At 39.2% G+C, this 14,176-nt stretch overlaps 1 protein-coding gene across 1 annotated transcript in view; it reads right to left on the bottom strand.

Moving 5' to 3' along the window:
• iqsec3a (IQ motif and Sec7 domain ArfGEF 3a) overlaps positions 1 to 14,176 on the bottom strand; it is a 135,259-nt gene that overhangs the window by 4,081 nt on the left and 117,002 nt on the right. The window contains exons 9-13 of the mRNA XM_085376657.1: positions 11,498 to 11,623; positions 8,458 to 8,557; positions 7,878 to 8,036; positions 4,000 to 4,092; positions 900 to 943 (exon numbers count right to left, since the gene is read on the bottom strand). Coding sequence (XP_085232783.1) covers positions 900 to 943; positions 4,000 to 4,092; positions 7,878 to 8,036; positions 8,458 to 8,557; positions 11,498 to 11,623 — 522 coding nt within the window. The remainder of the gene's footprint in view (positions 1 to 899; positions 944 to 3,999; positions 4,093 to 7,877; positions 8,037 to 8,457; positions 8,558 to 11,497; positions 11,624 to 14,176) is intronic.

The following is a 14,176-nucleotide window of genomic DNA, read 5'->3' on the forward strand; positions in this document are numbered from 1 at the left end:
CCGATAATAGTTCATTATTATGACTATGAAGCATCTGATAGAACTTGTGAATTATATTTGCTTGAGCCAGCACCTGAGCAAAAGACATACAGTGTAACATATACCAGTGGCTGTGTGGAATTAAACAGCCACTGAATGTCAAATTGACCCCGTGTATTTGGCTTTTCAATCCAAGCCTAAACTCCAGAGCCACAAAAAACAGAGGCTAATAAAGGTCACCTGATGCTTCAAGGATACACATACTGTGTAGTTCCATTTCCTGTGTTTCTTGCACAAAATGTTCACACGAGAGGTCCCCCTCCCCCCAGAGGTCTGGCAAAAGGGTGGGGAGGCGACCATTCCAGGTCAAATGAGCGTTAAAATTATCCGCCTGCATGCTGCTGTGTTAATTAAGGTCTCAATGCTGCATGCGGGTACACACACAGTAAATGCATTTCACACATGTCCTCAGCTTTCCCCAGCCTTTTTTTTTCTTCGTTTTCTTGAAAGGCCCCAAAGGAGTCACAATTTCTGCCTGAGCTTGCGAAACTAATTACAACCTATTTCTTTTTTTTGGCTTCCAGATCATATTTAAGCCTGATGCGTTTTCAGCGTGAGGACAACCTGCTCTGACCGCTGTGAGTGTATTAATTCTCCCGAGCCATCATATTTAATTTTTACACAACAAAGGAGTCCTTTTATCTAATATTTTGTTTGATTGGGTTACCTCACATGCCCGCTGCACATTACCCAGCAGCACTCATTCTCTCACGCACTCTTCACCCACACTTGCTTGACGCTTCTAATCCTAAAGATACTCCTGAGTTTATCTTGTCCTACCTCGATACTGCCACTGCAAAGACTCTCACTGCACTCACTTACCTGTTGTTTGGGACATAAGCCTATTATTAGGCACTTACCTCTACTGCATTGTGTCCACTTCTGTCATCTATCTCCTGGTGTCCTGCAGGGGGGAAAACAGAAGGGAAAAAGGGACAAAGGTGGTGGCAAAATCACTCTTTTTTTCCAAGATAAAGATAAGGAATTTTAGACTTGCTTGAAGCAAGCAAGCAATCAATTATTATGTGGAAGAACTTCTAGAAGCAAGTGAAAATTCAGTAAACCCCTCTCTAAAAAGCAAATGTACAATCAGAGCTTAGCATCAGTGACTTTTCATGGCAGGCTCTTGAAATCTCAAGGAATGGCATAAACAGCATAGTTTAAGGATGTTTGCTACTGTAGAGGTAGTCTATAAACACCATTAACTTTACATCAATTGTAGTTATAGTCCGTGATGCTGCCACATCAGAATTTATTCTTTTTATTTGAGTTGGGGAAGCTACCCTCCACAAAAAGCCAAAACTATCACTTATCCTCTCTTGCAAGATAGGAAAAATGTTAACAAAGTATAAATTTAACCTGTTACAAGTAATGCTAACCCTCCAAGTCATCACTGTGTTAAAATGAAACAGTCTGCTCTCCTGTGTCTTTATCATAATGCCATGCATGCAATTAGTTAGCCTCACACATTAAGAAAATGCTACTGATGTCAAGCTCTCTTATGAGGACAAATGACATAAACACAAGATACCAGTAATGAAAATCATTCACCTAGAAATACCATCACACTCACAACTGCATTCATGCAACTTTAAAGCTTTACTAATGGAACAAATGTGTCTATCTTCAAGCTTGGATGCAGCATAGTACAAGAATGCTAAGGAAGGAAGGAAACAAGTGCTCCAGTTCAGAATGAGTGTAAGGAACTTCCAGAGATAATGTCTCCTGTGTTTTGGTGTTGCAGTTATTGAATTTGAACTCAAAGATGTGAAATATCCTATGGCTTGCAGTTATTGGGATGGCTATAGAACACAGGCTGTCCCTCTCTCCCTTCTGTGTACCTATGATTCAAACACACTCACAGAGCCTCACATACTGAACTGCTGTCCAGAAGCCACCTTGTAACCTCATTCAGAAGAGTGCCCAATAAAACAGTGTTTATTATCATATGTCTTTAGCATCAGCATTTTGGGAGAAGCATGAATAGACGATAAGAAGATTTTGGTTATACAACCTTATGTGTTCATGACAAATAAAAGTTTATTTTTAAAATTACTTAAAAATGAATGCAAAACTTTTACATGGTTTTAGGCTACTTTTTAGGATCTACTGCTGGATCTAGTAACAGCATAGTCGTACCTGGGTCAGTTACCCAGTGTTTTTGTGTTATTAAAAGGCTTTGATTTCATTAGTTTCATTCTAGTCTCTTGTTTTCTGTTTCTGTGCTCTGTGTTCCTTGTTCCCTGTGTCTCCTCAGTCAGTGTCAAGTCTGTGTCTTCGTGGATATCTCTTGTTTCCCGTTTTACTTTGATAGCCTTGTGTCCTGTGTTCAGTGTTTTGAGTTTTGCTTTCCCTCTGTCTTATTATGTCTGATTAGTCCCAGCTGTATTTCCACCTGTTCCCCATCCTCTCGTCATCCCGCCTGTGTATTTTAGTCCTCAGTCTTCCGCTTGTTGCCGTGTTGTACCACGCCATCTGCTGTGCGGGTTTCTTTGTGTTTCCGGTTTCCATTGCTCTGAGTTCATTGTTCCTAGTTTTCCAGTGTTTCAGTTCTTAGTTCCTGGTTTAGTTTAATTTGTCCTGAGTTTATCTTTCGAGTGTCTGCACAGTGCAATACAGCTGCTTCTTTAAGTTCACCCTTCTATTTGGGTCCTCATCCTGTCCGCCACAGCACCAAACCGTGACAAGTGGCAACAACCTTGACAGATACACTCACTAGCCACTTTATTAGATACACCTTGCTAAGTTCCAATTTTGATTCTGTTTTGCCTGCAGAGCTGCCTAAATACTCAGTGGCACAGATTCAGCAGGGGCTGGAAACTTTGGTCCATATTGACATAATAGCATCACACAGTTGTTGCAGATTTGTTGGCTGCACATGCATGATGAGATTTTCATCGCAAAAGCGACCTATTTTTTGATCTCTGGTGAATGTAGAGCCCATAGAGTGCAAATGTTAAAGAAACCAGTTTGAGGTGGTTTGACCTCTTTGACGTGGCTGGGACCCTACCATTGAATGTTGGGGTCTTTGGCTTCTGTAGCCCATTTACTTCAAGGTTTGACATGTTGTACAATCAGATATATTCCTCCTTATTCTGGACTTTCTCTGCTGAACTCTGGCATCAACAAGGTATTTTAATCCAGAGAACTGGTTGTATGGGAAAATCCCAGCAGATCAACAGTTTGTAAAAGGCCAGGCCGTTTAGTACTAATCACCATAACACCTTCAGAGTCCCCTAAATCACATTCCTTCACCATTTTAATGTTTGGTTTGAACTTCACCAGGTCATCTTGACCATTGAGTTGAGTTGCTGCCATGTGATTGGCTGATTAGATAATTGTGCTAGCAAGGTGTTGATCAGATATATCTAATGAAGAGGCCATTGAGTGTAATTCATAATATGGTGTAGAAAGTATTGTGAGTACTATGAATATTTCATTCTTTCACGATCAAGGGGGGGAGAAAAAGCCCTGTTACACAAAAAAATCTAATTTGAATTCTCATTTATTGAGCTTGTATTCATTAAGTGTAGCTCTAAGACCCTTTCACCTGGTTCTCTTTTTAAAATGAGACAGTTTCATAACAACTAGTAAGCTGTGAAAGAGAGAAGTAGAAGTGAGAAGCCCAGTTTAGTTTACTTTGAGAAAGACATTGTTTGAAAGACTATACCCCATTTCATGTGACTTTGGAGGACTAGTAACTACACCTGAAACTAGGCGAGGCTTAGCTAAAGGTGATTTTTGCGCATTTACAGTCTTTACAAGCATTGTACACATCTTAAATTACACAGTGTTCTTGATGTTAAATGCTACAGGTAGTGCCTAGTTTTTGAAGATATGATCAAGTTCATAAAAACAGCAGCAGGTAAACAAATTAACAGCGCAGTTGGTGTCTCTCCAGTGGGATTCAATAAGCAACAGTATGCACACACACACACACACACACACACACACACACACCTGATGGGGAGCCCTGTTTACCACGAAGCTCTAGCTGTGTGCCGTTGTTCTTTACCGAGTGTGTCTTGGCTCCCTGCTGCTTTTCCAGCTCCCCTGCAGAGAGCAGAAAACAAAAATGATCATCCTCATAATCACCATGACAGAGAGAGAAAGGAAGTTGATAGATTGGTGGATGATGATGGGTAAGAGCAACAAAATTAACCAGGAAATGTTTTTCCTTCAAAAGCGAGCACACACACATACACACTCATGCACATTTCTCCCACCCACTCTCTTCTCCAGTCTCAACACACACCTCTTCATCTCGCTAATTAAACTTCACACTTGATGGTAATTGCATGTCATTTCCAATCATCATGACTAAATGTTGTTTTGTTTCCAACACAACACTGCATTCTAATTTTGATGCTGAGCCACAAAACTGCCAGGTGAGACTTTGAGGGTGCGGTACAACATGTCCGCATTCTGAGACTAAGAGATAAACGGAAAGGGGGGAAAAAAAGTAAGCTCAAGTTCCATCGATAGAAAACTAAAAATATAAATAACAGTCTTTATTTGAACTGAATCAGTAATTTACTTGGATGTTTCTTGTAAAGTCACATGTGCAATACAACATCTACCATGACTGATGAAAAATCCAACAATAAAACGATTGCTTGGTTTGAAATGTAGTTGTACTTTCAATAAAATTATTATAGTGGCTATAATTATGTTTTTTTTTTCATTACTAAACATTATTAAAACACTATGGCTCATTACCAAAGCATTATGATTTTAATATGCACTTTTCCGTATTAAAGAGGGAAAATGTCCATAATGTAAAGTTGGATTAACACGCAGGACTATTCCCTGTTATCAATGTCAGTGATCTGTGTAACTTTAGTTAAACCCTGGAAAGACCAGTCTCAGTATTGACTGTACAGCAGTTGGACCAACCAAACTTAAGCCCAGTTGTTTTAGGCGAATGCATGCCTGGCATAACAACATCTCAACAGTGCCTAGCAGCATGCATTGAGAAGATACTATAGTTAACAATCTCTCACTGTCTTTAATAATAATTTGCTGTTAGCCAAACAGCTGTTAATAGTTTTGCTGCTTTTGCCAATTTGCTTTAAGGGGGGTGTTGTGCATTCAGAAATGCTCTTTTGGATACCTTGATTGTAACAAGTTACTGTTGCCTCTCCTCTGACCTCTGTCATCTTCACCACATCTGCACGTATTGAGTTGCCACTTGTTTGGCTTGATATATATCTGTGTACCTAAGATGTACCGAAGGTGGTTGGTGAGTATAAGTAAGAAAAAGCTAAAACTAAAAAAAAAAAAGAAAAAAAGAAAAAGAAATTTTGAGTGTGCTAATGTACCTGCTGCCATTTGAGTTGTCAGCAGTTAACAGGATGTAACAGGATGATGATTTATGATGAACCATCAGATAATAAGAATTTTTTTTCTGGACGTTGCAAAAGTATTGGGAGCTTAATGTAAGTACCTCTAGCTAGATAAAGAGACAGTGAAAAGATATCAGGGACATTTTATTTTTAAAGGCCACAGCAGTAGGCATAAATTGAGCTACTCAGGGAGCCTCAGGATAATGAATTATATATAAAAACTGTCATGTTTTATAAGCCTTGAAAGTCACCTTTAATATTTTTTAAGGTTTTATTTTGACAGTCAAGTATAATTTGGCTAAAATTATTGGAAAGGTAAAAAAACATGCAGAGTATGAATCGGACTATTGGAAAAGTGTTCAAATGTCATTTTTATTATGAAGTGGATTTCATTTTGAAAGAACAGAACATGTAAATTCATTTTGTTTATATAATAGTGGTCATAACAGGAACCACTAATGCAGCCGCTACCTTTTTTTTTATCCCTTTTGAGCTTTCGTTTTGAAAGTCCTGAAAATCCAGTGGTATTTACAAGCCCTGATAAGCAGTTTTTCATTTGAAAGTCTAGCAAAATTCCTGTAAAACCTGTCAGTCAATAATACTTTGACTAAAATTGATCTTACAGTGAACAACAGTTGTGATGAATTGCATCAAAGCATCAATAAAAACAGGACACACCGATCCCCACTGGATCAGCCATGATGAGTTTTAAATTGAGAGAAAGGGTGACACCAGTCACCAGTTGCTATGGTGACTAAAGCTTGTAAAAAGAACAGGAGGTGTGAGCCTACTGTCCAAACAACTGAGAGAAACAATGGAAGTGGGTCTCGAAGAAAAGTTACAAGTGATATCGGAAAAATTGATTCATCACGAGTGCCAGAGACTTCCCAAGTATAAAATACAAAAGTTTCACATTTTATTGTGAAATTCCAAAACCTGTTTTATATTTATTGGCTATAAGCAAGGTGGTGGGAAAAGGCTGGGCTTTAATGGCATTTGTGAAAGTAAGTATTTTCTAGGCGATATCTCTACACTGTTCTGTTTTAAATCTAATTCTTTATGAAACTTAAATTGCTCCTGTGGAAAAAAATCCAAAGCCTTGTAATCCAAAAAAACTTTGAATTATAAATATGGAAATCTATATGACAAATTGTTATCAAAAGCCAGAGCCCACTATTCTCACTGGAGCTGTGGATCTTGGTATAACTTCTGTGGGAGGTTCTCAAAGCTGAAGGATGTCAAAATGTTAGGTGGAATAATAATAGCAATAATAATAATAAGAAGATAAAATCTGACAGCTAATAAATAGTGAGCTTTAATGCCAATCAGTAAGAATAATAATGAGAAGAAGAAGAAGCAGCAAAAATCTGAAGAATAATAAGCCTGCATGCTTAATGCTGTTGCACTGGCACGCTCAGTCGGTGTAACTATTAGCTCGGGCTTAAAATTCTGTGTACAGTAATTTGGTTTAAACTGTGGCGAAACTAAGAGATTCTGTGGTGGCAAAGAATTACGACAATATTTAATTTACCTTTATTAAAAACAGCAGCGAGAGGGGAAAGAAATTCAAAGAGGGAAACTCGAAACAGAAGTGAGCTTGCCGCAGGCCTGTTTACTAATCTGCTGACAAAATCAAGCCCCTTGGAGGAAAACGATGGGAAGTTTGTCTGTTCAGGTGACAGCTCTTCCTTGTTTTCAAAATGTTTATCTATCACCACCTGAGAAAAAAGTTTGCCTTTGCAAATATAATAAATGTGTCCCAACATCCACTCTCTTATGTTTTAGCACAAGTTATTCCAGCCTTTACACAGCTCCAAGAGAAAAATAATTTCCTTCTGTCAACACCTGCCTATCTCCGTATGTTGTTGCCTGCTCCCCCTTGGCTGCAGGGCCTCCCGCTCTATCGAGGGTAAGGCAACTGCATCAAAACCCAGCAGGGATCCTCTCTTTGAAGCCCACTGGCAGAAGCTAGGCTGCGGACACACTTAGGTTGTCCATGTGTTGCAGTGACTCATTGTCTAGAGAATTTCAGGCGCGCACAAGTCCGAGCAAGTCAGATGCCTGGCTGCTTTGAGGAGCCCTGACCTATTTTCACCTCCGTATCATTGCCCCCCTGCAGTGTGCTTGAGCTGCAGTGCATCAGAAGGTTTTTTTTTCTTTCAAAACTCAGTCTGAAACCACACAGATGGGACACAGACAAGTAGTTTGCGCATAATACCAAAAAGAAAAAAGAAAAATGAAAAAAAAGACATATTGATTCTCACATCTAAGAAGATCTCTAACACCCCAAGATATGACATTATTGATTTGGTGCAAAATGTAATAGCATTTGACCCTTCTTCAGTTGTAGGGAGTATTGCTACAAAAGGAATAGACACAAAGTTGACGATTATACTCAAACGCTCAACATCATTCCAAGTAAAAACAACAATTATTGTTGTCAAATTATATCAATTCTATAATTTGATATGGACAATTTAGAAAGATTCTCACACTCGATGCGTATCTGTTCCATCTCCGTCACTTCTGCGATTGATTCCTTTAGGTCTTCCACAAACTTGAGCAGCTCCTCGGCACTTTGAGCACAGAAGTTTAATACCTGCTTCTTGTCTGATCCGAATGGTGAGAGGATGGTGATTCCATGGGGGTAGTCTGCGGAGTACATTAAACTGTTGAGTGAAAGGCATATCTAAACTACTTTCCTGGGTGTCTTAGTTACAAGTGTGATCATAAAAAGACTTCTAAAGGTCACTCTGAGCTGCAAACTTGGGCTTGCTTGCAAAAATGTCATGCAGCATGTATTGAATGGGACTGGGAGAATGACATTTCCAGAAATTGAAATGCAAGATTGGAATAAAACCGATAATAGTTTGATGCTGTCAGAAAAAAATAAAAAGACTATTGTGCTTAAAATAAGCCCTTTAAGATAAAGCAACAAATTATACAGTCCTTGTTCGCTTCGAATTTCGACAGATATTTTTTTCTCTGTGCAAGCTTGGAAATGGTAGATTTTAGCAATGACTTAAGGAGATATCAAGAGGGGATTTTTTTTCATACCAGCATTGTGACTTACATTCATTTTCAAAAAGGTGAAACTGCATGCCAAGTAGTCCCATGGCTTTGCAGAAAGTGTAGGCCGCGGAGCTCTTCTTCTTTGGACAAAGCTTCAAGATCTGTAGAAATAAACAACATCATGAGCCTTGTAGTAAAATGTTTGAATGACAGAACTGCCTATTTAATTCCTTGTTCCATGTTCTGAACACTTCCAAAAATCTTGCCAGAGATTTCCATATCGCATAACAACATCAAAGGCAGTTGCGAAAGAACAAACTATTTGAGCATTTAAAAACATCTGTCACAGGCTGGGTCTCTGACCCAGCATTTTGTGTTTTATTTTGTAATTTTTGAAGCTTTCATGTTAGTTTGGTTATAAGTTTGTATTGTTCTTATTTAGGGGTCAGTGGAGGTTTAGGTTAGTGATTGTTTATCATCTGTCTCGTTGGTTTCTGTGTTTGGTTCCTTGTCTAGTCTGTCATGTGTGTTAGGCCTGTTAAGCTTGTGTTGTCGTGTCTAAGTCTGCATGTTTCCTGTTTTATTTTGAAAAGGGTCTTGTGTTCTGTGTTCATGTGGTTAGTTTTACTCTTTCCTGTGCATCATTATGTATATCCAAGTCAGCTGTTTCCTCGTGTGTCTCCACTTCCCCTGATCGCCTCGTGTGTATTTAAGTCCTCTGTTTTCTGAATGTCATTATCAGGTCGTCTGTTATCCCCACCATTGTTTTAGTCATAGAACTTCATAGTGTTTGTTTCTTAGTGTTTTTTAGTTTGCTTAGGGTTCCATGTTTAACTCCTGCTATCATCCAAATAAAGGATCGCTTTCTGTTTAAACCTGCAACTCCTCGACCACATCTGCTTTTGGGTCCTGTTTCAAAAAACACACTGGCGCACCCCGCCGTGACAACATCGAGAGCGGATAGTCAATACTAATGTACACTACAACCTTCCAAGTGTTTCAGATTGCGCGCCAGTGCTTATATCAGGATATATCGTGGCTGTTATGGAGCTCCTTTTTTTTCCACTGAATGACCTTCCAGATAGAGAAAGATGAGGCATATCTGTTTTCCAGCACTACTGTGAGGCATAATTTACCAGGAAAGGCGTATTAAACCAATACATCACATTGGCACTTTAAACACTTCTTGACATTTTCAAGCTGCTGTAACAGAATCAGAATCAGAATCAGAATCAGAATACTTTATTGATCCCTGGGGGAAATTATTTTTTGTTACAGTGCTCCATTTTAAACCAACATTAAGACAAGACAGACAATACACTAACTAAGAATAGTACAATATATACATATATATACATACATACATACATAAGTCACTCATAAATAAATAGTTGGAAAAGAAACATGTGTAGTTGTAGCAGCAAACAGTGTGTTAAGTGGATGCGTTGTACAGGGAGATGGCCACAGGCAGGAATGATTTCCTGTGTCGTTCAGTGGTGCTTTTCGGTAATCTCAGTCTCTCACTGAACGAGCTCCTGTGACTGACCAACATGTCATGGAGTGGGTGGGAGGTGTTATCCAACATTGTCTTTATCTTGGACAGCATCCGCCTCTCCGACACCACCTTGAGGGAGTCCAGCTCCATCCCCACAACATTGCTGGCCTTACGGATTAGTTTATTAAGTCTGTTGGCATCTGCGACCCTCAGCCTGCTCCCCCAGCATGCAACAGCATAGAGGATCGCACTGGCCACAACAGACTCATAGAAAATCCTCAGCATTTTCTGGCAGATGTTGAAGGACCTCAGTCGCCTCAAAAAATAGAGACGACTCTGGCCCTTCCTGTAAAGTGCTGTGGTGTTTTTAGCCCAGTCCAGTTTATTGTCAATGTGTACTCCAAGGTATTTATAGTCCTCCACAATGTCAACACTGACCCCCTGAATTGAAACAGGGGTCAAGTGTTTCCTGGTCTTCCTGAAGTCCACGATCAGTTCCTTGGTCTTTGCCACGTTGAGCTGCAGATGATTCTGCTCACACCACGTGACAAAGGAGTCGACCACAGCCCGGTACTCTGTCTCATCATCCCTGCTGATGCATCCAACCACCGCAGAGTCATCAGAAAACTTCTGAAGATGGCAGGTCTCTGTGCAGTGGCTGAAGTCTGTGGTGTAGAGGGTGAAGAGGAAGGGGGAGAGGACAGTCCCCTGTGGTGCCCCTGTGTTGCTGATCACCTTGTCAGACACACACTGTGGGAGACGTACATATTGTGGTCTTCCTGTCAGGTAATCAACAATCCAGGACACCAGAGAAGCATCCAACAGGGGCCAAATTCAAAGAGAAGTCCCCTTCACTTTCATCCCGTAGTGAAAAATTTTCAAAGACAACTTCTGTCCCGCTTTCAAAGCTGTCACGAGAAGACATCCTTGCGAAATATATCGCTCCGCTAACTTTTAGTGCCAAATGAACAGAATTGCACTGTGATGTTGGACAATAGCTTCTTTAGTCTTTTACTTCAAATTTGAGTTTTAACAACCTCTCCTGCAGGTCCCAATTACTTTTATGCCTCCATAGAAAGTGAAGTAATATGGCTATGCTGCTTTTTGCCTTTCCTGTATGTTGTGGCATTTGACATAATTATGAGGTCAGTTAAATACATTGGATAGATAACTCCTATGCGCCTCTTAATGAGAACATTATGTCCAACATTTAAACCTTTGATAATTCCCACATCTATATAACTTTGGATCAAATGAGCAGCTAATCTGTGCTGTCCTCAAGTGAAATGAAACTATATTACCATCCTTTAAAGCAGCTCTGTAGAGGACAGATCTTTGATTATTATTATTTGCTTACTATAATTAAAAGAAATGCCTGGAGACGCCAGAGTTATGAAATAACATAAAAAAGACAAGCACTGCGAAAAGCTGGACCCAAAGTAAGAATTGTTGGACTGCAGCTGTCATAACTAAATAAGCAACTTCAAAGTGTGATTGTGTGCAGAAGAAGGAAAAAGAAACTCTCAGGATGAAAACAGTATTTTTATACTGAATATCTCATAATGATTGTCAATTTAATAAAGTGTAAGGCTTTTCGTCTACTTACCACAAGGAGATCATTGAAGAGGAAGACTTCTCTCTGGTGTGCTGCTTGTTTTTGGGCCTTGTTGACGTCTGTCACCTCAAAAAGTCGACTACAGCACACTAGTCTTCTATGAGGGACGGAGAGAACCTGAATATGAACACAAAGGGAGACCCAGCCTCAAAAATCATATTACAGACATTGATGGGATGCTTTAAAATAATTCAAAAATCCAGAAAAAGAGAAGTAAAAAACCTAAATCAACATTTCCTCCCAAAGCTAGGAGATACAAGACTGGTGCAGTAGAAAAAACTCCATTAAGCACAAAATGAGACAACTTAGTGTGACATGGACACTTATTTCTTAGTCTTAAGAGTACTTTAAAATGGTAATTTATAGCAACAGCTAAGAGAGAGAATGGTTATAAAGCTTAAGAACAAAATCTGTGCCCTCTTGAGGAGAACATTTCTACAAATCCAGGTTTACATTTTAGGATTCTTTACTTAGGTTTGGTCTGTCTGATGTTCAGCGTTCCCTCTTGGCAAAGACGAATCCCGGCTTAATATGACAATAAAATAAAACAAAACACCAAAAGCAAATATATTTTGTATGTTTTCTTATCTAGCGCATATCTTTGCAATGCATTGTTTGTGAGAGCGAGCTGTTGGCGTCTTTGCACCAGTCCAAACAAAACTGCTTTTTATTGCTAGTGGGATTATAACAGGTTTCTTAAAAATAAAAGATGAAGAAGACAAGAGGAAGATTCACTTTCTGTGTTCCAAATGTCATATTTCGAGCATTTGTGTTCCTACAGTGATGGTTGTTCTGCTCGATTCTAGTAGCTGTGGTAGTCCTCAAAGAGGGATGTTTTGCCACAGGCTGCTTGTACAAAAAGAAAAAAGAAAAATACGAGTTGTTGCCAAATCCTGTTAGTTTTATTTCTGCAATGTACTTCTTGCTGTTTAGTTACTGGATCCTACATAAGACAAAACTCTATTAGCATAGAGGGCAGGCCTGTGCTTACAGGTGTGTTTTTTTTTTAATTCAGAAAATGCTCCTTTTGTCTGAAAACATTTGGTATCTCCTCTTCAACTAAGGTGCTTTTTCAAGTTTAAGCAGATTACACTGCAACCCCCCCCCCCCCAAAAAAAAGAAACAAAAAACCCCAAAAAAACCCGAAAGAAAACAGACTGCCTTCGGAGGACTGATCTAATCATGTTGTCACCCTTTCACACACACTTGTCTCTGCCTTGTCTGGTCCAGCTTTCTGTGTTCTGCAAAAATCCAAAAAGCAGCAGAGTAGATGTGGAGTTGATCCCTCTTCAGGGTTAAACACAAATATACACAGCCCCTGTGCAATTTTCCCTGTGTGCATTTCAAAGTTTCCTTCCCTCTGCTCTGAGAGAATAATTTCCAATGCATGGAGTACACACATAGCCTCTGTCTCCTTTTCTCCTGCTCTCTCATCACTGCAGGGTATACCGACTCGAGCCCAGCCTTCCACAGCCAGCCCGCTTTCTCATTATACTAATGTCAGAAACATGTAAAGACATCATTAGCCTGAAATGCCTCCTGCTCATTCAAAAAAAAAAAAAAAAAAAAGTATTATTAAGAAACAGCTTGACAAGAGATGCCAATATATTTATAGGCAAATGATTGACTTCAAATAAAAAAATAAAATAAAAACAAATATAAAAAAATATTCACATGTTTAGATATAAAGCTACCTCATCTCATTCATCAAAGGCTCTAATACGGCTTTCATCAAATCATCAATTATTTACTAGCGATACAGAAAAATTCATCATATTTGTGTGCCACTTCCTTCTGGAGTAATAGTAGATAAGGCGTTTAGAATTCAAAGTACAGAGACTGTTGGCTGGGTTATTATTTCAATAGAAGAAACTTTATTTAAGACTCGCTCTTTTTATAGCAGACGGCCGCCATTGGCAGCAACAGTCACTTCCTATCACAACAATCCATCATTGTTGTGGCTTTGACAGCACTCCCTCTGTCATCCTATGGCTACTCATCGATCACTAAGAGACACTTAAAGGCGTAAGCCGGGATAAAAAGGTGGAGGGAATACTTTCAATGTCATTTGGAAGCAACTGCTATAATTGGTGTTGAATTTAAAATTAATTAAAACATGAAGACTCACTCATTTCCTTTTGTGACATGGATGCACCAAGAAAGTTGGACATTTTTTTATCAGGACATAATCAAAACAGATGTGTAAGCACATCTATAAAACCAGAGCATTGGCAGTTTGCTGGTCTGGAGCATTCAGGTGTGTTTTAACATGCCAAGGAAGAAATTTAAGAAAGTTCTTAAAGAAACAAGTGTTGCTGTCCATCAATCTGGGAAGGATTATAAGGCCATTTTCATGCAAATTGAACTCTACAGTGAGAAAGATTATTCACAAGTGAAAAACATTCAAGACAGCGTTTAATGTTCCCAGAGTTGGACATACTAAAAAAATTCATCCATTACCAAAGATCAGACCATGCAAGAGAGAAACTGCTCAAAGAAACTGCAAAACGCCAAGAGCTACAGGCTTCAGTTAGCATGTTAAATGTTAAAGTTTAGGGCAAAACAATTCGAAAAAGAGAGAACAAGTATATCTTATATTGAAGGGCTACCTTTACTCTCTAAAGAGAACATGGCAGCATGGCTTTAGTTTGCAGAGATGCATTTAAACAA

Source organism: Diplotaxodon limnothrissa, linkage group LG17, assembly GCF_057381915.1.
Source record: "Diplotaxodon limnothrissa isolate DT_005_m linkage group LG17, D_limnothrissa_male_GT1.1, whole genome shotgun sequence".
NCBI classification, from domain to species: domain Eukaryota; kingdom Metazoa; phylum Chordata; class Actinopteri; order Cichliformes; family Cichlidae; genus Diplotaxodon; species Diplotaxodon limnothrissa.